General features: G+C 37.5%; 1 protein-coding gene across 2 annotated transcripts in view; it reads right to left on the bottom strand.

The window, feature by feature from the left end:
• LOC124159530 (integrin beta-PS) overlaps positions 1–27,736 on the bottom strand; it is an 83,575-nt gene that overhangs the window by 17,093 nt on the left and 38,746 nt on the right. The window contains exons 2-7 of one of the 2 annotated variants that reach the window (XM_046535409.1): positions 20,706–20,936; positions 17,796–17,979; positions 13,964–14,192; positions 11,487–11,571; positions 5,580–5,750; positions 3,701–3,799 (exon numbers count right to left, since the gene is read on the bottom strand). In XM_046535409.1, coding sequence (XP_046391365.1) covers positions 3,701–3,799; positions 5,580–5,750; positions 11,487–11,571; positions 13,964–14,192; positions 17,796–17,979; positions 20,706–20,915 — 978 coding nt within the window. In that variant the 5' untranslated portion in view covers positions 20,916–20,936. Of the gene's footprint in view, positions 1–3,700; positions 3,800–5,579; positions 5,751–10,706; positions 10,792–11,486; positions 11,572–13,963; positions 14,193–17,795; positions 17,980–20,705; positions 20,937–27,736 lie in introns of both variants that reach the window. The other variant, XM_046535411.1, reaches the window with a different exon arrangement.

The raw sequence follows: 27,736 nt of genomic DNA, 5'->3' as shown, positions 1-27,736 counted from the left end.
ATCCTTGAAGCTGATTATAGTGATGGTGATTTAGAGGCCATTTACATAGAACCTCCGGAATGCAACATCGCATCTGATGAAGATTCCGCAGAAGAAGATGACGCCGGCAAAGTTGACAATTTATCTGGTCGACAATTGGGTGCAGGTGCTGAGGTTGTTTTCTGCAGGATACTTGGCAACCTTTTACCTGATATTGGGACTGTGCCTGCCGTCATTTGTGGAGAGCAGAATTACACATCCGCAACGCCGAGTGAGTCAACTGCTGCACATAATTTGTCTTTGAGTGACAGAAGAAATATTTACAAAAAGAAAAGAAAATGTTTTCATGATCAAAAGGACATTGTTCGGGAGGAAAAAGACATCCGTGATTTCTTGCCCCCTTTTCCGGAACAAAATTACTCCGAGTTTAGTAATAAATCATGCATGGAAATGTTTGAATTATTTTTTGATAGTGATATTTTGGACCATTTAGTGACCGAGAGCAATAAATATGCGCTCTTTCTAAATTTGCCATATCCAAATATCGAGAAAGATGAGCTCAAAGTTTTTATTGGAATTCTTTTGCTTTCGAGTTATCACCATTTACCCAATAAGAGAATGTTTTGGGAAGAAAGCGGTGATACCCGTTGTGAAATGGTTGCTGGGGCTATGCGACGGAATCGCTTCCTAGAAATATGTAGATTCTTGCATTGTACGGATAACAATAGTCCAATTACAGGTGACAAAATGTGGAAATTGCGCCATATTCTAGAGAAGTTTAGCCGAAATTGCCGCATACATTTTAGACCGGTACGAGAAATTGATTATGACGAGTGCATGATTGCATATTATGGCCGACATTCTTGTAAGCAATTTATTCGCGGAAAACCTATCCGTTTCGGGTACAAGACGTGGTGTCTGAATACAAAAACTGGCTATCTAATTGATTTCGATGTGTATCAAGGTAAGAATCCTTTTGGGAATAATGAATATGAAACAGAGTTTGGGAAATGTGCTGCACCGATGATGGTAATGCTAGACCGTCTACCTGAGCAAGCAAAAGGCCTGCCTATTAGTCTATATTTTGACAACCTTTTTACTAGTGTTCTTCTCCTACAAAAACTAAAAAACCGGGGATATGGTGGTACGGGAACTCTAAGAGAAAATAGAATCCCTAAAGACTGCCCATTACCATCCAAGGGTGAAATGAAAACGATGATTCGGGGAAGTTATGCATATCGTTGTGAGACAAACTCGGGCGTAATCGTGTGCAAGTGGGTAGATAATTCCATTGTTACTGTTGCTTCAACGTGCCATGGTATTCACCCTGCAGAAAAAGTGAAACGCTGGTGCAAAAAACTAGGTAAACGCATTGAAATACAACGGCCACACATGATTCGAGAGTATAATACTTTCATGGGAGGGACTGATAGAATGGACGAAAATATAAGCAATTGTCGAATCGCTATCAGAGGGAAAAAATGGTACTGGCCAATTCTAACTTGGATCATTGATGCTGCGGTCCAGAATGCGTGGGTTTCAATGCGGCATTCAGGGCAGGCTTTGACGCAAGTTCAATTTAGGAGAAGCATTGTCCAACATTCGAAATTCTAAATCCTGTTCTGAAATATGGCAAGCCTTACCAGAAAGGAAAACGAGGGAATGTAAGAAATAGAGCCGCTACAGAAGAACTGCGATTTGACTTGATTGGCCATTTTGTAATTGTGAATGGTGATAAGAGAAGACGTAAATGTGCAGGAGAATTTTGTAAGACAATATGTCAAACATCTCGCAAGAAGTGCAATGTCGGTTTGTACGTGTATTGTTTTGAAAAGTACCACCTTTTTGTGAAGAGTTCTTAGAAATTATATGTATTTTGTACCATTAGAATTAATTACTGGTTTATTTTATGAACAATTTGAAAATATTTGTGGCACAAATATATATAAATAAATGCTGCAATTAGTTTGTATGGTTGAAATTTATTTAATGAAAAAGTAAATATTTACAACTGGTATATGTTGCCTATTTTAGAGTATGGAGTTTGACACTCGCTGACATGGGGAACGCCCACGGTTGCGTATACGCAACCCATATTTACATCAAAATAATATTATCAATCATCAAAAATTATATGTATTCCATCGCATGAGGTCTATTTAAATAGAAATGACTCAAAATTAATACATTTATACGAAAAAAAAATCTCTGGGCGTTTGAGGGTTAATAAGTCATTTTAAGAATACTAATGCGACAATTATCTCACTTTATTTGAGTGCATTGAGATAAAAACACAACAGCTGACTTTAATTGCGACCCTTTATACACAAGTGGTTCAATGAACTGACTCACTAGAGTATTAAAATCACCTCATACAAAGCACACTTTGGTGTAAAGTCAGTCAGTGTCTTAAATTATCCCCGTGAAGGCAAAAGATGCGGAGGGCATGGAGAATATCATGTCCAGAAATTTGACATGAAGCACAGAAAAAAAAGGGAGAGGGAGAATGTTAAATTTTTCAAGTTGAAGATACAGTGTTGTTAAGAATGACTGTCTGATGCCCAATTGCTGTTACTTCATAAGTTTTTCCATTTGTTTGCTGGGCCATTTACAATCAAAAGAATGAGTGGTTCTAATGCTTGTATTCTGGAAACAGGAGACAGTAGATAAACAGGATCTCAATATTTTTACAATTTGTTGCCATATATTGTGAATAAAATGTCACATTTAAGAACTTCACGTACTGATAAATTGAAGGTTCTGGTTTAATGTAATGGTTTTCATGATTGAAATAAAAATAAACAGTTGATTGAAAATTTCTGTTTCGTTCAAGGTGTTGCTGTTTTAATTGAGATACCATAAATGTAATTATTGAAATTTTGTCCATGATTTGAAATCAGTGTTACTTAATTCAGAGTAAAAAGCGATTAACTAACTTATTGATACAATTTTACATTTGATAACGTGACTAATAGTTAGTCATTTGGTATTTATGAGTTTAAATAAGTTCATGATAATGATATTTCTTTCTTTTTTCTCTTTTTTCATCGCTAGCTAAAGTGGCAATTCAAAGCAAAATCATTATCATCGGAGGGGCAATGTAACTTCATTACTTCTTTAAAACTGGTAGGAAAGGAAGCAAAACAATAGTGATTTAAAATGTAAGGGTATTATAATGAATATGACCTATATTGGGACCAGACAATTTACCAAGATGATTCAATAGCATGTAACCTAGCAGACATAAAACTTCAGAATAAAAATTTGAAAATTACCACATTAGTGATGTATCAGTTCCCTCCGATCAAAATATCCATCACAAATACAGTTAAAATATAGAAAATAAATATGTACACACCTCTCGCTAAGTCAGAAAGACTTCCAATTAGAAAAAAAACAATGCATAAATTATACCTTTAATTATGTTGGTTACTGGTATCACAGAATGTTCGAGGAAAAACTCATCTCACTTCACCTCAAAATAAAAATATTTCCAATAAAAAAATTATAAAAACATGCAATGTTGTCAGAAAATTTCTTTAACCACCCACGCAACAAAATTGGATGTGGCTCGGCCCCAGCCCGCTATGTTCGATTGTGCCAGAACACTTTTATAATGGGATAAACATAAAATAATAATAATTATTTTTATTCCCCTGTTTGACCATACACTTAGGCAGAAGTAGGCTTCATAAGTATGCAGAGGAAAAATTGCACCCACCTGGGAGATTGATGGGTAGTCCTGCAGAGTTGAATGGGTATACATCCCGCGTTCATCCAAGTGGCAATTTCCATCATTTGGTTTAACAATTCCACCAAGCTTCAAATAAAAACAAAGAAATGAAAGAACTATGGACACTGTATGATTACATAACAATTTTCCCTCAATTTCAGGCTATTACTCATAAAAAATAAAAATAAAATGGTATTTATGACTAATGGTTAAAGAGCATTAACTTGATGGCTTTGATACCATTTCAACAGGAAAAAAATCTTGGTTCAGTACAATTTACAAGAGATGAAAATATGGAATAGAAACACTTCCCTATCAAACATTTCTACTCAGTTCCCAATCTATGACATCAATTTAAGACAATGAACTTTAACCTTTCTAACACTGTTTGTGTGTTGAATTTTGATAGATTATGTAAGGTCACGTACAATATCAGTTAACACTAGAAGCAAGGGCACACCCAGGATCATAACTATAGGGGGGGCACGCCATGGTCTAGGGAGAGGCAAGCCATGGGATTTGTGAGATTATTTCCTTGAAAAAATAGTTTTATTTTAGTTACATATCTTATACTAATACATATCATTATTCGTGGGTTTTAAGAAAATTTGTTGAATACTTTCTTTTCAATTCTGTAATGATTTTTCTTAAAGACTTTTGCAATTTTTGCTTCTAGGGGGGGGCAGCTGCCCCTCGCTGGGTACGCCCATGACTAGAAGGATAGGACCCATCATTTTGACTGATAGCCAATTCTATCAAGGTTACAATTACTACAGTCTATACTTCTCACTGAAGTGCCTAAAAAAGTTAACAATTTTGGGCAAGTAAAATGCAACTTTAACAACCACTACCTTAAAGGACCAAGACCTGGTAAAATCATGGGCAGAATATTTTGCAGTACGTATATATTGTTACTCCTAGTTATTCATCATCAATGTCATCACATATCTTCCATCTATAAAACCTTTTAGGCTTTTCTTATTGCCAATAGCTACATTTTTTTGCCTCGAATGGTAAGTGTATTTTTTTAAAGAAGAGTATTTTTTATGTTGTTTTCACTTGTAGAACATATCGGTACATCAAACTTCTCTGGGTCAGCACTTTTCTTCCCTTCATATTGTTATGAAGCAGTAAATCTACTTTTTCAGTCCTCTCAACAATATCAATGCCTCATATAACTAGGCTTTCCTTGATTGGAGGAATAATACCATAGAGTTTTCGTAGTTCATTTAAAAATAAAGGATTATTAGATTTCATGATATATATTTTAGAAAATGTTGCATATAGACAAGTTAAGAAGTCAATCTCAAGGAAAACAATCTCTCATCCCCCCTAAGGAAAAATCATTTTAAGTACATACTTCGTTTATATAACAGTGCACCTCAAACTTTGTCCTAAAACTTTTGAAAGTGAATATATAAGAATACTAATTTCATGAATGTGGATCATAAGAATGTGCTTTTATACATTAACATTACAAAAAAAGATTTCTCTGCAGTCAGAAAAAAGGCACTGCTCAGTTTAACATTTTTAATGTAAAAACTTATTGCTTAAAAGCTGGCATTTATGGTTAAAAATGAAGCTAAGGGTAATATCAAACCATATTATCAACAGATATGTCCATAAAGCAGTACATAATAAAGATATATGGTACCCTTCACAATAACGAGTCCTGGTCCTTTTAAATAGTTAAAATTGACAATTTGCAATTTTTTTCATTGTGTATCACTTTGAGCGATTTCTGCCACTCTGATATGTTCATAATGCATATATATGACACAGTTGTAAACACTTTTTCTCCCTGAGTACATAACTTTCAGTTTACTAATATGATTCTTGAAAAATTAAGATGAAAAGAATATTATACCTTTCCATCTCCAGCATAGTGGAAGCCAGCGTCAGTTGAAAAGACGAGTAGGCGTCGTGCCTTGTCTCTCCAGCCGATCTGCTCTTTGCAAACCACTGCTTGCATGATGGCATCAAATCCTCCCTCAGGGGCATCCAAGTTGCCAGACACAGCTGCCTCTCGAACTTCCGTCTATACACACAGGTGCACACCAAAGTAGCAAGTATTATCTTTTTGAAATTTTCAACCAACTTCAACAGCAAGATCTTTTATAGTTAAGGAGGAATGATGCATTTCCAATTTCATCAGTTCCCCGTAGTATTTTTATCAGCCAGTTTTGAAGATTGTTCAGTAAATATCAATGATAATCCCCAAATATAATCACAATAAAATAAAAATTGTGGCTGTATGAAATATTGAGCAACAAATGAAATTATTATATTCCTGCAAAATCACTTAAAATGCCTCCAATGTCATCAAAATCTTTGTCAGATTTTTTTTTTCAAAATTATTACTCAAACAATAATTGAATTTTAGACCAATGAGAATATTTGGCTCGAGTTCTGGAAAATGAAAAATCAACTACTAGGAAAAACAAATTGAAAATCAATACTTCATAGCAACAGAGATAAAATGGGAAATAGAAAAAATATGAATTTATTTCAAAGTAAAAACTGTCCTCGCACGGGTGAGACTTAAATCGTTAAATTATAAAAACCACACCAATAGCCATGCCATTATGTGTATATGTACCCTTCAAGAGCTTAGGCTATCAAACATCCCTTTAAAATATGTGTAGACATTTAAAGCATTAAAACTTTAAATATAAATGTATAAGAGATTAAATAACACCATGGGCAACTATAACAAGTTATTATATTAATACTAATACCTTAACCATTCATGCAAATTGTGTTGTAACACATGCAAGGCATTAGTTATAAAAACTATGTATTTAAATGACAGTTGAGTCAGTCATTATTTAAGGGTTATTCTACTTCCCACTACATAGTAAATTGACCAACAATATGATAACTATTAACACCACCATAAGAAATATCCTCATTGAGATCATCCAAAATGCAAAGTTTGATAAAAATAAATGGTCTAACAAATAGAAATAGTTAGGACAAGACCAATTTTCAAAGAGCTTTGGTGTCGTGTGTGACCAGAGCAATCCTGCCTTCTTCTAAGACTTTTCATAAACACACATACCATTGAATCAATTTCTGTACAATAACAAACACTTCCTTCTAACAGAAAATCCTTAATAACAAATACAGCATGGAGAATTAAACATATTCATACTCAACATGACATTGCATAATAGCTGACACAAGGATAGGATATTGGCTCTAATCCTCCAAGAAGTCTCTGGAATTTATTCCCATCATAAAACTAATATTAAAGCTACAATGCCAAGCACTTCGTACATCTTTGGGGGTAGCAATATTCCCAAGGCTCATCACTACCGGCACAATGAGCGCATAGAAAAACCACCAATATTACAATAGATGATTCTCCCATTGGCCACAAAATGTGCTGCCACCCAACAGGCACTTGGATAGGTTTGCAAAATCTGCTACTCATATTGCTGATGGCAGAGTAATCCAAAGGTCACATGGAAATTAGCAATAATTACAGTTGTTAACAAACATTTAGGTTTATGATAAACCAACATATTGAATTCATTACTTTTTGATGCTACTCTTTACAAGTGCAGATACTCAATCGCAAATATTGACAGTAAGTGCACTGATTGCAACATTTTTGAAACCTATTACAATGGGTACGAAGTGGCAGCATAAATGAAACTGATGGACTTGAGCCTCCTCTAAGCCTAAGTATGTAGTTCCATTGGAAAAGACTCAACCCCACAGGCAGAGATGCAGCTCCATTTTTATAAGGCTTCACAATAATGTTTGTGGGCGCTACAGTATGCAGACAATACAAGCACATAGATATGAAAGGTATGATTTTAAAATACTCCTCCAAATCCTATTCTTCCTGATAAGATAGAAATTACAGAAATAAATCAATTCCAAAGCAGCCTTTCCAAAGTATTACTAGAATTTTCATTAAACTACAGTAGGCTAAAACATTTCTCAGTGATACGGAAGAAAGCAATAACTATGTTTATAGGGGCAACTCTCTTCTCTCATGCAAAGCCTTAAAAAAGAAAATGTGACATTTTTTCTTGATTAACTGGGCTTTTTTTTCCTTGCATGAACTATGAGCCAAGTAGCTTTAATGAATGGCATTCTCGTATTTAATAAGCATAAAAGAAGCAGTTGAACATAATATACAGGGAGAATAATGAATTCACAAACCCTTCCAATGCGCCGATTTCTGAGCACATGTACAAGTAACAGACCTTTATATTTGCCAATTGCTAATCTGCATACTACGCCACAAGCCGCCTCAACAAGCATGTGACAGGAGGTATTAGGATACCAGCCATAGCCAGATAAAAGGAAATATGAATACTTAGTTGCACTAAGCATTTATTGTGGGGGAAAAAATGAATTCTGATACCTGTCTGTACGGCAAACTACATCTCTTAATTTATACTTTATATCAGTCCTAGAAATGTAGCTAAGTTCAAAGACTATACGCCACTCTAAAAGATATCTTTGCTCAAGCAATCTAAACTTAGAGCCAAGTCTCTAGTGGAAACCAGCCTAATTTTTTTAAAGATGCATAATGTTTTCTGTTCACTAATTTTTTGACGAATCAAACAGCTTCCCTTTGTATGCATTCTACATATTAGGTTTGCAGGATTCAAGTCTTCTGCACCACATCCCATATGCTTGCTGAACGCAGAAAGAAGTTTCTTAGACAGTTAATATTTGCCACAGAAAAATATTTCCTTGATAATAGAATCATTCATTTGAAAATAACACTTACATTTTGAAATTAAAATGGATAGTTTTTGCAGTGACTTAATAGAAGTTCTTCAAGTGGAATCAAAAAAACTTTGTAGATGTATCTATGAGAAATCTACAGTTTTTTTTACTCAATAAACTACGAAATTAGTCTACCAAACTGAGAAAACTACTGGTAACAACTCAGACTCAAAGTGAAACTCACTTTGCCTGATATAAAAAGCACTGGAATAAGTAACACTAAATATCACTCATAAGCATCACATTTGCAATTCATATATTTAGCTCAGGCAAAAATTGAATGATATTATCTCGGAGCAGAGATGAGAGTAGACGAATAAGGGCTAAGTAGGTGAAATATGTTACTCAAAGTATAGTTTAAAATGTGTGCTATTATACAAGGACCCATATAAATGAATATAAAACAGCTCAAGGGTAGGAGAATGGGGTCATCGACTCCAACTCAAAATTATAATTCATGAAAAGATTTTGGCAGATGGATGGGAAAGATTTTACAATGAAAGAAAAATCTTCCTCTTTCAGCCATTCTTCTATAGTATTACAATTTAAAAAAAAACAAGGAAGTTGCCACCAATTTTCATGAGTTGGGGACTTTATTAGAGATCTGTCTCATTGACTTGATCGGGGAGAACCATTGATTAAGGGAAGGAATCATTCACATGAGTGTAAACGACAAGAAACCAAGCTATACCCATGCTGAGGGGTAGCTCAGATGCACAGACTCTTTTGGCATTAGTTTATGACATCATTAACTTCTCTACAGAAGAATGAAAGTCTTTGATTTTTCATTACAAATAGCTTCAGAGGATAGCAGAGAGGCCAGCAAGGATCAAAAAATGGAAAAATATTGGACTCTTTTATTCACTAAATTATTGACGATAATTAAAATTGGTGTACAAACCCATTAAGTAAAAGCTCTGCAGTAAATTAATACCGCGATTTTTTGCCAATGTTGATAATGATGAAGGAAAAAAAAGAAATAATATTCATTCTTTTGCCAAGATGCAAACAACAAACCATTGGCATAATGAGTGGCAATCAGAAAATATTTATAACAACGCAATGTAACAGCCTTGGAAAATTATACATGCACATAACCTTTCCTCCAAAATTTCCTCCAATCCACATCACTTTCATGGGCCATCAATCATTTTTTTTAAATAGATGTCCTTTTTAGCCACCCGAAACAGCTCTTACGAGATCCAACAATTTTCTAAACTGTGAAAATTCACACTTCTGCTTTTTCTGCACACTCTTTTCTACTATGTCTCCTGCTACTCATTACTACTACACTGTGCTGCTAAGGTTAGCATTTTCTTCTAGTTGGTTGCAAGAGTGCATATAAGTGCCTTCCTCTATAAATTAACTCTCTCATAGGCATGAATATAATGCAAGTTTCCCAATGGATTTTAAATTATAATTTTCCCATACTTTTAATGCAATTCAAATGGACGTAAGAAATCAAGAAAATGAATTTCTATGATAACAATGTGATCACATTGTTAACATAGTTGCTCGAATATCACTTAACGAGTTACATTGTTTAATGAAAGTATTATTATTAACTCAACTTGAACTCATGGAATAAATTTTTATATTTAAATATTTCTTCTTCTCTAATGTTCACATTTTATACTGGTTGTTTGGGTTTTCAAGAGTACTCAGGTGCCCTGGGAAGATCATTTGAGGGTGCCACAGAACCCATGCCTAGGCTGCTACTCCTGAGTAGCTACATCACAAGCAATGAATTTGAGGAATAGTCACTGAGAAACTGATTTCCAAAATATAACTCAAGTCAAATTCAAGATCAAGTTTATAAGTTTGGAGTAAGTACACAAAGCCTACAGCTTGTGCATATCTTCATTTCATTAGCTTCAAGGAAATTTTGTACAAACAAGAGAGCAATGTATTTGAAAACCAGTCAAGTCAAATTTTGAAAATAATGTAAATGGTAATTTAAATATAGCCAATTCAACTAAAGTAATGCACTGTTCAGCCTAAATTACCATGCTCATAACCAGAAAGGGGATTAGCAACAGAGGATAACTATATTATCCATGCAATAGATCAAAACTATTTAATTTGTGCTGAACCCAATAAAGCCACAAGTATCTTTCATAAGAAAACTCAAACAAAACAACATAATACTCAACAAAGTGCTATGTGCCAAGCAAACATAACAGGCTGACTGAACAAACAGAAAGCTACATAGCATCACATCAGAGCAAACAAGGTAACTTACAGAGAAATTTTTGTCCGTATCATAAAGAGGCATAACATTGTGATAGCCATATGGAGCAGTGCACTGGTCGCAAGGAGCCTTCAAACTAGGAAAAATTATTTATTTAGATGTCTCGTCACTTCTGAAATTACTTTCGATACAACAGCAATCCTCAATCAAGAACAGAAGCAATCAAAATGTAAGATCATATGCTTATCTTACAGAACTTGGAAAAATGCCATTCCATAAAAATAGATCAACATTACTAAGCGCAGTCTACAGTTTGAGGTTGAAGCATATATCAACTTAAACAAGTCTACAATTTCACACCTTACCCTTAATAGTCTGGAAAAAATAAAATTCAATTATTACTATATACAGCCCACAAATCCACCACCTACAAAAGGACAAGAAAATACCATAAAACTACCACCACCATTACAAATTTACCATACTTTACCAATGTACATAGTTTGTTAATAACGGGAAAACCACCACATGTCAACATTGGAGAAGTCGATACAACCCAGCAGGAATGCCTGCGATGAGTATCACACAGCAAGAAACCAAAGTGATTCTCTGGAGACAATTATACCACAACCTTAATTTCAAAATTCTATGCAGTCAAAATTACACCAAAGATACCAGGTTAAACTATACCAAATAAATAAAGTTATTCAGGGCACATATGCATCAGAAACAAGAAGGACCCCTTCAAATATTCAAAAACGAAATAACATAAAGAGAGCTTATATTCACTGAAATGAAAAAGTAATTAAAACAAATTACTTGATCACTTACTGAAAAAAGGCTAGTATTAGCGGTGAGTTCCATGTGGTTTCGGAAACCATAAGGTGCTTCACAACCATCACACGGTTCCAGAAGTCTTGGTAGGAGAGAAGAGAGTGACATGAGGCAAAGATCACAACTACTCAAAACTGCACTAAAATTGACCATTAAATACACTGCAGCCATAAGTAAAATCACTTTCCATAAAATGAAGAGTAAATTTTCAATTGAGACTTGGTGAGTTGGAAGTAAAGAGGCAATGCTATATCATTAAAAAGTCTAGGGGACCTTAATAGCACACAGCTTTTGATGTTTTATGCCACATCCCCTGGTAAATAAGTAACAGTAACCGTCCATTGTTTATCTCAATCGTTATTATGATTATATGTCGAAACCTGGGAGTGATGAGCTTTTTAGCATAACTAGGGATAGGTCTATTCTCACTTCTGATTGTAAATAGATGGCAGTTCTTGGGTTGGTATCTTTTGAAGTTGATACCAACACTGGCAATACCTTCACGCAAAATGATTTGAAAAAATCTGACATTACCATGGGCAAATGCCAAGGAGGTAGCCATCTTTTTCGCCAAAAAAATTTGAGTTAAAGCAGTTTCTCCACAAGAAATTCTTTCATGATTTTCTATGCTGGTGGCACACCAAGAATTCAACTGTTTCCTTGCAAACTGCCACACCAACTGCAAGGAACAGTCAAGTGGCAGGAAATTTGGAATCAACTCATACCTAATAAAGGTAAAAACGAGCATGGGCAATAAATTCTGAACAAATAATTCCAAGAATATGTCCAATGAAGCCTAGTAGTAAAAATTAATACTGTTATGATCTACTACATTTAAAATAAAAATTTATTGACTGTTGGTAATTCTAGATGCCTACCAATGGGGATGGAATAAGCACAACTGAATGTGGAATGAAGGGGCCTTAGCCAAATCCCAATACACTTAGGAGTGCACTTAGACAACCTACTCTAATGTCCCCATTTTCTCAAAGCAATGTAAGACTTTTTGCCTTCAAGGAAACTTCATGACAAAAACGAGACTAGAATCGTTAGTACTGCTTAAGGACAATTTACACAAAATTGAAGCAATGGTTCCCCAAGCAATGTTTAAGTCTACTAAGACAGCCAGTGATATACAAATCGCTATTTTCATCCATAATTTGATGGATACACTGTACAACATACTTCAGAGCAACTCAGCACTAAGAATTATGTTTTTGTTTAAAGACCATTGATGGCTGCATCAGTGTACGAGAGCACTGGTCGCTACTAGATATATGTGCATAGGTAGAAAAATTCTAGGTTTCTTGACTCAATATCAAATTGTACTCTCCAGCTTTTTTTTTAAGTTGTGATGGATCAAACTTTTCAAAATCATCACAAAAATTCCATATAAATGTCCTTGCAGGGGAGAGGAAATTGAAATGTCACAAAAAATCACTCAGGCAGAATGGGTCATTATTTAATGGGTCAAAAATGAATATGATGATTAGTCGACACTTCCTCAACACAGACTCTGAATGAGCCATGGTTAATCAGAATCAGAGATAAAATGTGAGGGCAAGAATATTTAGAATATCAACATAAATTTGGACTAGGTCTGCATTTTGATTCGATTTTTATGACTAGGCTGGATTGATTTTGCTTCAATTTAGAGTAAATGTACATAGAACTTATGATAAATGCATACTGTAAAACAGAGTAGATATTCTTAGTGAAGCTCATTTAAATCTGAACCTGGAAAATGAAAACATGTAACGACTAGTAGCATCTATATTGTGATTGTCATCACAACAAAAATTTTCTGGTCCACTTGGAATGCTGGGTCTCCTGGATGGAATTGAGATATCAACTAGAAATCAAATGAGGATAATTTACAGTTTGTTGACAGCAACATATGAAAACTTCACACTAGAGTTGACAATCTCGAAAGCTGTACGTTATAACATTTTCCTCTCTTTCAGACCTTAAGGTGTGAAGGACATGTAGCTCAGATGGCAGTTAAGAAATGTACAACTGGAGGAGAGATATGGCCTCTAAATGAGACAATGGAGGCTTGAAAAAAGCATTATATCTATGTTTACCTCACACCAACTTGAAACACCTCTACCAACTTTTAATAAGCTTAAATATATTTCCATTTTGATGATTGGAAAAGAAAATGAAAATGACACAACAGTCAAACATTTTGATCCATCCTCAACCAATAATTATTGTTTTGAACATTAAACAAAAAAATTATGCTGCTCATTAGACAATCAGAATGTATAACATTCACATAAATATTTCACTGCTTCTATTGCAAGACCAATATAATCAAAATATTTTAATAATGAAAAATGATACTAACACAGCAAAAAAGAAGATATGTAATAATGTGAATACAAAAACAATTAATTTGTGAAATTTCTGAACATGTAAGGGATACCAAGAACAATTTCCTCCTAAAATTAATTAATGCCTTTTAAACCTACCTTTTGGGCACTGTGCTCACATATGGCATGACCACTTTATCCACAAAGCTGCCAAAACCAAGCCGGAAATTTGATGTAATACTTCTCATGGTATAGGCCAGTTTGTTCCCCAGTGCAGATAACTTTTCTTTATCATCCTCCATAGATTTTGACAAGTCCATCAAATAATAGAGATCAATAGGATAGTCTTCAGCCTGAGCATATTCAACCGATAAGCTGTAGGACTCATCTGAAAGAAGAATTAAATTCATAATTATTTTAACAGACTACTCCACAAGAGAATGTATAAGCAATGAACAAAAACAAGTGTAGCAGTGGCATAACTATGGGGGAAGATGAGGGGATAGATCCCCCAGTCCCCAAAGGCTCAGAGAAATTAAAAAAAAAGTTTAAGACTATTATCTAGATTTGATACATAACAACTGCATCTGTTTTAAGTTATACATATATGTACCAAGTGCCAAAATGATGTAAAATAATTTTTTTCTGGCAGGTTATTTTTCAAAAATTTGTTCAGTTGTTGAGAAAAAGTAGCCTGAGGGCGTCACTCAGCCCATTGGAACCCCTCATCTTCCCCCCCCCCCCCCCCCCCCCCAAAAACATATTCATAGTTATGCAACTGAAGTGCAGCATTTCATCAATAAATTCCTTGCAACAAGTAGGTAATATATGAACAAGATTATTTTCAACTCAACAATTTTCATCGATATACCCTCACTTTGAGTACAAGGGTTGCTTAAAAAGTTCTTATACAGATACAGAGATAGCAGTTAGTGAACTGTTGAATTAAATGACATGACTAGTTTCAATAAAAGGTATTTTTATGAGTCTGTGATTTGAATGCCAATTGAATTACTTTCAGGCACATCACCGTCATGAGGTAACTATTATGCATACACTTTATCGTGTAATATTTTAATCCCGCCATGTGAAGGATGGTGAAATTTACATGAATTGCCATTATAAAAAATTCCCCTCAACTGAGATTCGAACCATGGACCATTAGTTTTCCAGGCCACTGTGGAGACCACTGCGCTATCCAGATTCCTTAATTCAGTCCCCTAATTTAAGAAACTACAGAGCATAGTGATCTGCTCTGTGGCTTGGTTAGGCAAAGATTCATGGCTTGATTTTTTGGGCAGGGGAATTTTAACTCGAGACAATTCTTTTTAGTTTCACCATCACTTCAGTTTCACTCACTATCAAGACACTCTCCACCATCCTGCAATCCCTGGCTATTTTCCCTGGCTTCCGAGGCAAGAACACTAGGCAAAGTTCCCAGTTTGGAAATCCTCACCCTTTTAAGTTCTCTGGCATGCCTTCACAAATATTTATCACCTAATCCATACTGGAGCTCCTATTTAAGTATTTTTCACAAGACAAAGAGAAGAAATAAAAATCGGAGTTCTCTTTTCAAAATGCTTTGAATTTATACATTCATTATTTATGAAGTACTATCTTCAACAATCCTTTCCCTTGGGCTACAACCTTGTCGCAGTGGAAAGGCTTGCGCGTTCCTATGACCCCTAGAGCTGCACTGGCAGGATTAATTCTAAATTATTCCCGGTAGGACCATCCATGTCAGATAGGTCGAAGGGTAGGAGCCAGATGAAAGGTAATCCACATGATGGTGTCACGTAAAAAAAACACTTAGAAATGAAGTGGGAAATCCTACCAACTATCTCTTCCCTGAAAACATGGAGTACAACCAAATGAGCCTCGGAATCTCATCAACCGGGGCCCATCCGCAAAGGGCGGGTGTCGGGCACGGCAGCGAGGTCGGCAAGGTCCTCAGGGTCGTCAACATGCGAAATCCTTGCAGAGACTTATCATCATCAGCAGCAGCAGCAATGAAGAAAGAAGAAAAGAAGACCAAGAAGATGGAGAAGAAGGAGTCGGCTATGAATGTAGGGACATGGAATGTGAGGACAATGATGAGAGCAGGGAAGTTAGAAAATATCAAAAGGGAAATGGATAAAGGGAGGATAGATATCTTAGGATTATGCGAGGTGAGGTGGAGGGATTGGGGGGGACTATTGGAGTCATGGTTATAGGATTATGTATAGTGGTGGGGAGGAAAGCCAGCGAGGGGTAGCTTTAGTATTAAACAGGAAGATGGGTAAGCCTGTGGTAGGTATATATAAGGTAAGCGATAGTATTCTGGAAATTGAGGAATGGCCCACCAACCTTGTGGTGGTTCAAGTTTACATGCCCACTAGCAATCATAGGGAGGAAGAAGTATATGAGGCATATGAATAGCTTGAGGAAATAATTAGAGACACCCTGGGTAAGAAAAATCTGGTGGTGATGGGGGACTGGAAAGGGGCGAGAAAGCAGCAGAATTTTGTAGGAGAAACAAATTATTCATCACAAGCACGTGGTTCAATCATCATAAAGGGTGAAGGTACACATGGAAAAGTCCAGGGGATGTGGGGAGATTTCAGATAGACTACATTATGGTAAGACAGAGGTCTAGGAATATGTAGTGCGAAAAACTCACGCAGCTTCCCTGCAGCGGATGCGGATTCATATCACAACCTAGTGCTCATAAAATGCAACGTAAGTTTCAAAAGACTTCTGAAAGTTAGGAAGGCGAGGAAATGGAATGTGGAAGCACTGAAGGGGACAATGAGGAGAGAATATCGAGAACTAGTGGTCAATAGTATCCGGGAGATTGGAAGCACACAGACTGTAGAGGAAGGGAAGGATAATATTAAAACGGGAATAGCCAATGCGGTGGAGAAGTCAATTGGCTACGTTGACAGCAGAAGGATAAAGAAGCCTTGGGTTACGGAGGCATTGGAGGAAAGAAGGGGAAATGGAGGAGAGAAGGAAGTGGAAGAAGGTGGACACAGAACAGGGCAAAAGAATGTATAGGGAACTAAATAATCGATTATGACATGACACTAAGATGGCAAGGGGGCTTGGTGGTAAAGACAGCGTGAGGAAATGGAAAAGTTCCATAAGGAAGGAGAAGTAGGCACATCATACGCCAAAGTTAAGTTGCTACTGGGTGGCAAAAGAGGGCAAGCCATATCTAAAATTAAGGCTAAAGATGGGAGGATGCTAACAGAGCGAAAAGGGGTACAGAGTAGATGGAAGGAATACGTGGAGGATCTGTATGACGGAAGAAACAGACCGGAGGAATTGACTTTAGAGGAGGAAAGTGCAGTGGAGGAGGATAATCTTGGGCCGCGGATATTAGATTCGGGAATAGAGAGAGCACTTCATGATATGAAGGCTAGGAAAGCAGTAGGCGTGGGCAATATCCCTTGTGAGCTTCTGAAGAATCTAGGGAAGAATAGTAAGAAGAGGTTTTTCGAGCTAGTTCGCAGGATCTATGAGAAGGGATGTTGGGCGGAGGATTTCGTGAAGACGGTTTTAATTCCACTACCAAAAAAGAAGAAAGCTGTGGAATGCCAAGATTATAGGACTATCAGCTTAATATTGGACGTTAACCTTTGACGTTAATTAACCTTTGAATGACTAAGATGTCTCTCTCTCTCTCTTCCTCACATAATTGATAACTTGCAGGAAAACATTCAATTCATCTCATCTTTCTACGAAGGTGGAATGGCTGTGGGTTCATGATGCCTTTCTATCTCTGAAATCATGCTTGGGGCTCTTGGCGAGGCTAAAATAGTTACCTAAGTTGAACCATTTGTACAACTTAATCAAGTCAAATCGACTCCTAGTGCGCATTAAACATATAAGCAATATGCAGAGGTACACTTTAAAAATTACAGAGATGGCTGTGCCAGTCTTCTGAAAGTTATTTTATCTTTTCTGAAGGGATACCCCCCAAAGGATAAAATCATTGAAGTATACTCACGAAGGCGTAGTCTGAGATATACCCTTTGAGGATATATTTGCACAGCTTCATGGGTCTCAGTTGCTTTCATTAATTTCTTTTCCCACAGTTTCAAGTATTCATTGTCTGGATTATAAATGTATTCAGCTGCACATTGCTTGGATAGTTGGTTTGGCTGGAAGCAGCGCTGAGTTATGCGATCCCCCTAAAAAAATCAATCAAGCATTTATTTTTAAATAGAAATCACAAAAAAATCAAATGTACCAAATATCTCTGCCTGCACCAGATTGAAAATGTGAAATAAAAGTAACTAAATTAATAATAATACAATTATATTACAAAAATACTATATTAAATAACACAATAAAATCAAACCAGAACAATCATCCACATTAATGGCCTGAAATGTCTAACAGCACAGAGAAATGAACAACCAATGAGTGCTCACGAAGTACAATAGTGTAAATGAAATTATTTTGAAACTTAGGTGGCTTGCTGTCAAGTCTGCTAGCAAATATCCTTCTTGTCACCACTCTGGGGCATTATAGTAGCCTGCAGTGGTAACCTCTGTCTACATTGTGCTGTGACGTTCCTTGAATCAAGTGTGAGGAATGAGAGCTTTCAGACCCAGTTGATTGCTTCGTGTTTTCCTACGATTTGCTTGCAAATATCTCCTATTCAATTATCTGCTCACCAGAGGAGTAAATATGCCTGTTGACAATTAAGTGTACATGGAATGTTTGGTTACCATCCCAATCTTCTTCAGGTACTCCCTTTATCATTTTCCTCAAAAAGACGACAACCTCGGTGAGAAGTGAGGGTGTCTTGTGGAAACGTCACCCTGGAAGAGTGCTCAAAGGTGGACTTCACAGGCCCATTTATCCAAAAGGCTGTAGAAGAAATTTGGCTGCTATGTCTGCAAAACCTACTTCACCAGTAAGCATTCTCAGGGAAATGAGTCAATTGCTAATTATTTTTTAACTTTCCCTAATCCGAAAAATAAAAAATCCGGACTTATAAACCCTTCCAAAGAATTGATTTCTTTGAATTAGAAATCATTAAGTTTCTTCGCAGTATATTTTTGGGAAATTTAGATTCGAATCCCAGCTAAGCCAAATATTGTTTCATAGCGAACTTCATCCTTGAGAACCTGAATGACATTAGTAAGCCTGCAAGAGCCATGTATGAACTTCATGCATTCAAACCACCCAGGCAAATGGAGCCGCGCCTTGATATCTCTGATCCTCTAGACTGAGTAAGCATCAAGAACCCACAGCCAGAAGCTGATGGGTCCAATCAACAGAGTGTGGAACAAAGTATTGAGAGGAGAAATTTCCTTTGCTTGCCATTTAACTCCATAAAGAGTGTAGTAGAAAAACCAATAAACCTGCTACAATAGGGTGGTTTTCTATTATTTTTTTATTACCTAAATCGAAAGATTATTACTCCTGGAGTATACATTTCACTTAGATTTTCAAATGAGAATATCTATTTTTTGCGATTAAACAAAAAGTGAAAATTTTCAAGAGTGCAAAAACGCGACGGCTAAGTAGGAATGCTGGGAAAAGCCCGTCTGACGTCGTTATGGTTCCAGCTGTCGGCGTGTGAGGTGACCTTGGGGCGAGGCTGAGCTTGGGGCTTGAGCGCTGATATGACGCAGGCTGCCAGCAGGTAGCTGAGTACCCTGCTAGCAGGTAGCGCTTGGCTTAATTAAGGATTATCAATACCTTATCAAACAAAGAAAACTTTCCAACTTTCGCCAGTTTTAATAGGTGATTAGTAAGACATGTTTCCCTTAGCTCTGTGCCTCATTCATGCATTGGTAATCTCAGACGATGTATAACTCCTATCTACAGGTCCCTGTGACGTCACGTGGAGTGGCATCGAATGGGCGCCAATGTTGCCTTTTTCATAATGAGGTTAAAGTTTACTTTCGTCTAAACTGGGATTTCTAAAACCGAATAATTTGTATATTATGAATACACTAATGGTGGGTAACAAATCGCAATCAATGCCTTTCGTTTTCTTTGATGAAGGAAACTACCCTATTCTCCTAAGCAGGTGAGCACTCTAGTTATTGCTTACTCTGTGCTAATGGCCAAGCTAGCCATCCCAGAGGATATTTGAGTGCACTTAAATTAATAAGAGGTCTTAAGTCAACAATGGATGGCATGGCAAAATAACTATTCAATAATTCGAAGTAAACGCAAAATGATCAAATGATGCACACATTCAAAACTGCAGATGGTAATATCAGATTGATATTGATCCAAATAGGAAATTTTATACCATGGCAATTATTACTAACTTTTTTGTGGTTTTCAGGAGTGGTTACGAGTGCCTCCTCCAATTAATTTTGCCTCTCATATGAATAATTATGAAGTAATGATTAGGTCCTAATGAATATAAAATTTAAAAAAAAATAATTAATTTTACACATTACATATATCTATGCACTTAAACTTGCCATACCTAAAAGAAATCAAGGCCATAAATTTCAATGGAAACTAATTTTAGTACACCAGGACTGGTCACAGTGATAACTTTATGGTGTCACCCGCAATGTCTCTGTCAGACCAATGAAAATCACACAAGCCTGTTTAAAGTACAATCACTGGGCCTTAAACTGCATGCATGGGAATACAAATGGCCATAAAAAATCAGATACCTCTACATATTAGCAAATTAAGAATGGAGTAAAAAATTCTTGAATTTACAGAACATTTGAAATTAACCACATTTTGCTGCAGAATTACGATAAAAGTAACATAGCATAACCACAGCTGCCCATTAAATCACTCGAGAAAATCAGTGGGGACAAATTTCGGAACAAGTAGAAGCAAATAGCACAATTCTTTGCACAATACTTAAAAGTGAGAGACTACTACTACTACTAGATAGTGAGAATGAATTAGGTGTCATCAAACTTACTGGTTCTGAACACCAAGCACAAGTTGGCGTCTGTATGCATTCATGACATGTCTGTTTGGATGTGCATGGATTCTGGCTTGTGAGTTTTTCCGGTGTCCCCAAGGGCTCTTCTGCACTCGTCAGACTGTATAGGAGTACCAACAGCAGAGGTAACACTTGTAGAATCACCTGCAGCCTTGAAGGCCATTGCCTTGGTAAGTGAATGTGCATGCTTGCACAATTTTTTCACACCTGCAAAGAGAAGAGAAAAACATTACACACTGCCCATGCCACTTCAAGTACACGCACACCTCTCTAATGTTCATTTATACTCATAAATGAACTCCGCTCCCGAAAAAGTAAAATATGTTTCTTTGCTGACAACACAGTCATCAATTGCAACAATAGAGATCACTCTGAATTTTAATTCCTATCATCATACTTAAACAAGGCACATGAGTGGGGACTAGAACTTAATCTGAACAAATGCACAGCACTGGTACAAAGGTACAGATGAAGTGAAATATCTGGGAGTTACAATAACTTCGAACCTAACGTGGGTAACAGACAAGAAATGTTTGTGGCAGAGCCCATAAGAAGCTAAGATTTACTGTGGGAAGTTTTTCTGATGAAAAAGTAAATGAAAGGTACTATTTTCATTCCTGTTATCACAAACTGAAAATCCAGTGAGATTATGGGATCCTGTACAGAGAGACTTAATCGCCCCTTCCCTCTTGTAATTAATGGATGACCCATAATCTCAGCCCTTGATATTGGCAAGAAGTAGCTAGGGAAGTTTAACATCAGTTTACATATTTGGCAATAAAAGTGGGAGAGAACATATTCACTATTTCCTTGGATGTGAGTACATAACCGTGGTAATATTAAATTTCAATGAAAGATCTAGCAAATAATTCTGAACTGTGTAATTTTCAAACAGGTAAGTAAATTTCCATTGGTGGAACAATGGCTTCTATTCCACAAATCATCATTACATGGGTGCATGACTTGCAGCTATTCTTGCCTAAGTGAAATATTGGATTCATTTGCCCCATACTGAATATCAAATGGACGAAAGGGTGAAAAACAAGGTGGTATACCGATGAATGGGAGAAGCAAGGAAACGGTGGAGCAACATATACCAGAGTAGGACAGTAGTATTTGGATAAAGGTCATAAGACAGCAATTATTTGAGGAATGTAATGGAGGGAAAAATTGAAGGAAAATTTCCCTGAGGAAGACCTAGAAAATAATTTGGACAGATAGAGAAGGAAGTTCGAAAGAAGGTCAGGGAACTCTAGGAAGTAGCTTCGGAAAGGGAGCATTGGAGGCCTTAAGTATTATAACATTAGGATTGTAGAACTTCGTGTGAATAAAATAAATAATTCCCGCAAAATACATAAGCTGCTGGACATATTCTGCTGGTAAATTCTCAGAAGGCCCCAATTCGTTCGATCATCTCTAACTCTTCGGCAGATTCGAAATAAACAATACCATCTCAATCCGTTTTCGGGGAGGGCCGCAGTCCCATTCTGCCCAACCTTGGCTAACACCATGGGCAGTAACCGCGATGAAAGCTCATTAACGTGTAACTTGATATTGGAAAGACAGCTATTCCACGCGGTAGCCTTAATGAATGGCACATTCAATGAAGCCGAAAGAGACTGCAGAAAGGGCCACGCAGACTCGTTCCTTCCCATTGATTCCATACACCCATTCAATGGATTAGTTTCTCTCCACATCCGTCATGGGATCGAGGCATCACGACATTTCTCACGCGAGAAAATAATCGCGTCGATAGAGGACACTCGGCTCCCGATTAAGACGTCCAAGATCACTCTCAGTGTTAACGCAGCGTTAGATGAGAGAAAAAATATCCGTTACTATTGAAAGTAATAATGTTGGCACATGTGGGAAGTATTCTTCCAAATCTCAAAAAACAACTTAGAGACTATAAAAAAATTGACAAAAATAAGTACCTAATTCATGAATATAAGTGGGCTAGTTCACCAATTTTATTTGACTGCCAATAATGATAGGATTTAAAAAAATATTAGCCCCGTATTTTTTCGTTTCTCGATCCTTCACCCACTTCTCGAGCTATTCGCGGAAAATCCATCAGCTTCAACCTTTCACAGATAAATTGATGGCGTCACCAATTCCAGTCGAGATGGTTGCCGCTTCTCAGCTACTCCTTATCCTCAATTGTGCATGGGCCTCTCGTAATTCCAAGACTTGATGAGAAGTCGTTTGAGAACTGGCGCACGTGTTCTGCCACAGAGAACCATTCATTGGGAGAAGCAGTCTGTCTTCTTACTCTCACTTACACGAGTGAAAAGCACAACTTAACCACGCGAGACCCATGGACGGGGCCGTGGAGTAGCTGAGACGAGATGACAAGAGCGCGAGAAAAAAATCAATCGACTTTCCGTAAAAGTGGGACTTGCGGCTTTCAAGTATTAATCATCACCAATCTCAACAACTAAAACATTTTTTAATAACTTTAAGAATTTTCTGTGGCTTTTATCGTCGTACCTAATTCCTTATCTGACGAAGTGATTACCTTTATTTAAACAAAACAGACCCTAAATTATAAACTAAAATGAAAAATAAAAAGAAGGATTAAGGGCAGAAATCGATTTAAAATGAGGGTACGACGGCGGTTTGTGTTTGTTGCCAACGAAACGACGAATAAAACATAGAAAACAAGCCACGGGTAACCACTGCAAGATTTTAAAGAGTTGTTTTATCAACGCCGGCTAAATATCGAGAAAAAAATTTACCCTGGAAATGGGCCATCCGCCACGCATACGATGACTACCTCTTAGACATTGCAAACAGAAACTACAGCACTTCCAACTTCGCTTTCAACATTGGCAGATGCCATTTTTTCCAACTTTATCATACGTTTCGCACTGCTGGCCTATTTTTTTCAGCATAAAAGCTACCTAAAAAATAATTTTTCAGCTATGGATAAAATCACGCGAATTCATAATTCGCAACGCTTTGACAGTTTTCCATAAAAAATGTAGAAGAAACAATATAGTTTGACGAAAACGTTTAAAAAGGCTAAGATGTGCCAATTTTACGTTTTTAGTTACGTTAGCCCTGCGTCATTTACCTACAAAAATGAACAACGATATTTTTTTTATAAAACAAACACCGTTTTCTTGCTCGGAAAACTTATCGATATAATCGAAAATGAAATAAAATTATCAAGCAAAAAACATTGCTAACATGGGGTGCCTTCGCAATGCATCGGGAGTGGCGGGAAGTTGATGAGTAGTTAAATACCGGGAGGGAATGAAGCAGATGGTCCGTGAACAGGATGAGGGGGGGGGGGGCATTCTCTTTGGGCCTCTCTTTCCAGCCGTCCCTCAAGCGAGCCCAACCATCCCACGCGCCTTACTCGAGACGACGGCCACTCCTCACTCACACACGAACCGTGGACGCCCCTCTTCGTTCGTTCGAGGAGGAAAGTGGGACGACAACGCAATGAACTGAACCCAACGGCTTCCCACGACTCGTCCGCTACACAGGAGATCGGATTTTTCGCGCTTCCACGGAATGGACAGTTTCGCACGCGGATACGGCTCCGGGACTGCGCGGATGCTGTTGCGGGGCAACCGTTACCACTCGACTCTTGCCGAGTGTTCGAACGCAAGAGAACGGAATGGTAACTGTTCGGGCTGCTTATTTTTCCAAGGAATTATCATCACCGGTCAACAATCCTCTGATTGGTTTGACGCAGCTCTCCAATGAGATGGTCGCTATAAATTTCTTCTCTATCACATTCTTCTTTACCTGTTCGATAAACTTCATTCGCAGCCTTCCTTTTCCGATCTTGCCATCCTCTTGTCTCTCGACCTATGTCTTCATTAGGCTATTATGTCTCAAGACATAGCCAATTACGTTGTTCAGTCTTCTTATCAAGGTCTTCACGTGGCTTCTCTTCCTCCCGCCTTTGATTTCACCGTTTCTCATTGTCAATGCCTCACTTCCGAACAAAAGCATACTCCAAATGTAAGTTCTGATAAAATATTTCCTAACTACTACGCATAATTTTCTCGCTATAAGTAGATCTTTCTTTTGAAGGAATTCTCTCTTCGCTAGGGCTATTCTACTTATAACTTCTTTTTTGTTTCTACCATATCTAGTTATCCTTTCTCCATTTTAACAGAATTCATTCACCTCTTCCAGTTTTTGTTTCCCTATTTTATGTTATTCTTGACTTCTTCTCTTCGGCTCCATACTAACAAGTGACTATATACTTTTATGCATTATAAAACTTTACGGGTTGTATGATAATTAATTGAATGGGAATTTATAATGGGAAAGTCTAACCGATCGAAGGGAAAATTTTTAATTAAATCTCTTGTGGAAATCCCAGCGCGCTTGTGGTAGCTCCTACCCGTAGATATGAGAATTGCATGTAGGGGAAATATACTGAAGTAGATGATAATACTGAAGCTGAAGCTGAGAAGGCAATACCAGCCTCAGCTTTTGTTTACTGCGCAGCAGCCTTAAGCGCAGAGCCCTTGCTCACACATTTTTTTATGATTTGACAACGAGTGACAATTTAACTACACAGGGCTACTCTAATGCATTCACTGGAGTACGTATGGCTGACTCCTCGTCCTCACAGACAGCATCTGGACGCGATCATGAAAGAGGCGTTGTTTGTTTTTCGTCGACCGGAAGTCACCGCCTATGTGCCCACGGGAGGGGTGAGGAAAGGTAGGGTTCAGACGACGCTGTAGGGGCGGGGGTGGGGGGAAGGAGGAGGGTCATGCTCCAAACTGCCTTCCGCAGCGGGGCCAAAAGATCAAGAGAGCACTTGGATGAGCAGGCGGGCAATCAGACCACTCGGCAGCAATCGAAGAATCCCTCGCACAACTTATCACGAGCGTAACTCATCTCTAGGGGTTATTCTCCATTTCCGTCTTCGGGCTCAAATTCGGATGACGTCACAGGTTTAGCCAAATACGGGCAATGTTTAGAAGTTCAATTAGTGACCACTCGAGGCGCGCGGTTAACCGCTCACTTCAATGGGAACCGTCTATTTCCACCCTGCCGTCGTTGCTGCAGCAATGAGTGACTCTTTGAACGATTCCTTTGACGATCCGATACGAATGAGGTCATCCTCATTCAGAAATAGAGCATTATCTCCCTGAGAACTGGGAAGTTCGCTGGGTTGCATTTTTCGGGTTTCGCCGCGTCGTGCTGCAAAAAGATAACTATTCCTCCTCCATTCTAGCAGCGTCTTCAGGTCAAAGAACTTGAAGCTGTGAATGGGCCACCATTACTTGCCTCGTACGTGATTGGTCTGAGAGTTTGCATTTTGTGCCATTAACATGGGAGTTACCTTTGCCACACAGAAAGTAAGCTTTCGCTATGACTGTACTGGTAGAATAGATACCCTGATTTGGAGAACGGAACATCCTGGATTGAGAAATCAGCAGGGGTACTAGGAGGATCTAAAAACTTTTACCAAGAAACATTGGCGACAGAATGAAGTAAAATATTGATTAGCGAATTATGATTTATTTTTATATGATTTCTAAACTATGACGCTCTTGTCGTATGTCACCGATAGACATCAGAAATTAAGGATGAGAAATAAGGTAATACTGAATATTTAGGAAAAATAGTATCAGAAAAATTACAATTCAAAGAAAGTGTTCATTGAATTTTTAATACATATATTGAGGCAAACTAAGATGCATTCTGTTCAGCAAGTGACAAAAGCATTTATTTTATGTTTTCCAGAATTTAGGTAACTTTGATTTGGTTGAATTCCCTACTTACAGAGGCAATACAACTTATTGAAATGTGACAGTAGCGTAAAATGGCATCAAAATTCGGGGGAATTTTTTATGTAAATAGACTCGGAGAGCAATATTTTCTAAATGAAGAGCGCATTCATCATCATCAGAATATTGCTATGGTCTAAATGCAGAATTCCACGCCGGTGCAGTTCGACTCGCAGGCTCCTAAACACACGTTCGACGTCCATTTGACGGAAGCATAAAAAAAGTCACGGGGGTGTTCGTTCCAGTACTTTACGGCGCGGAGGAAGGAAAATCTATTCTTGTCCACCGCCCCCGCTCAACCTCGAAGCGGTGACGTCGTACACCCGCTCTCACGACTAGAGAACCCAGAAGCAGTCTCGACGCATAGACAGCACTCACTACACTCGCACGCGTTTCGAGATACCTCAATCTCGCTCCTTTTACTGCACTTCCATAGAACGAAGCAAATGGATTAATGAAAAAATGAAATGCGACGCTCAAAATACTACCGCGCAATAAACTTTTCAGTCAGACTTTTTTTCACAACGTTGATGATAATTATTCCTTTCCCCATTTAAATTTAATTATGATGTCATGGACACTTTGCCAAAAACATTGGCTGTTTTGTGGCGAAGTAAAATTTAACGGTCTATGTCCATAATTTTGGACAATAATGCAAGTTGGGAGGTTAAAAATGCCCCAAAAGTCAACTCCATTTTAATGGACACTATGACTGAAAGGGTTAAAGTAAGATTGTTCATAAAGACTACTAAATAACACCTCCGCAGGAATTTTTCATCCGCATATTGTCCTGCAAGCCAACTCTAGGGTGTTTTTTGTCACCGTTTTTCGTGCTTCGAAACAAGTTTTCAATTTTTGTTATTATATGATAAGCGTAAACAAATGGCGCACGAAATAAGAATCGAAACGAGAGTGATGCCGGTTGACAAAGACAAACAATTTTTGAGAAAATCTAAATATTACCCGGACATCTTTAATAAGTGTAGTTGTACAACTATATTCCCAGCGTATAGTGCACGTCTCGATGTGCATGTTTTTTATTTAAATTGCGTCCACCACTAAGTTTGACCGTTCTTCACGGTCATCGTCATAGGGATTGGATTGTAGATAGAAATTTTCCACTTTTACCTTACCTCGCAGAACTCATTCTAGCGATATAAGCATCGACAGTGACTATTTTGAAAATATTTATTTTATGTAGAACATGAAACGTGCATAGAAAGTCGTATATGGGGGGGA

Source organism: Ischnura elegans, chromosome 5, assembly GCF_921293095.1.
Source record: "Ischnura elegans chromosome 5, ioIscEleg1.1, whole genome shotgun sequence".
Taxonomy (NCBI): Eukaryota; Metazoa; Arthropoda; class Insecta; order Odonata; family Coenagrionidae; genus Ischnura; species Ischnura elegans.
The sequence above is the reverse complement of the archived record's forward strand: the minus strand, read 5'-3'. Positions and strand labels throughout refer to the sequence as shown.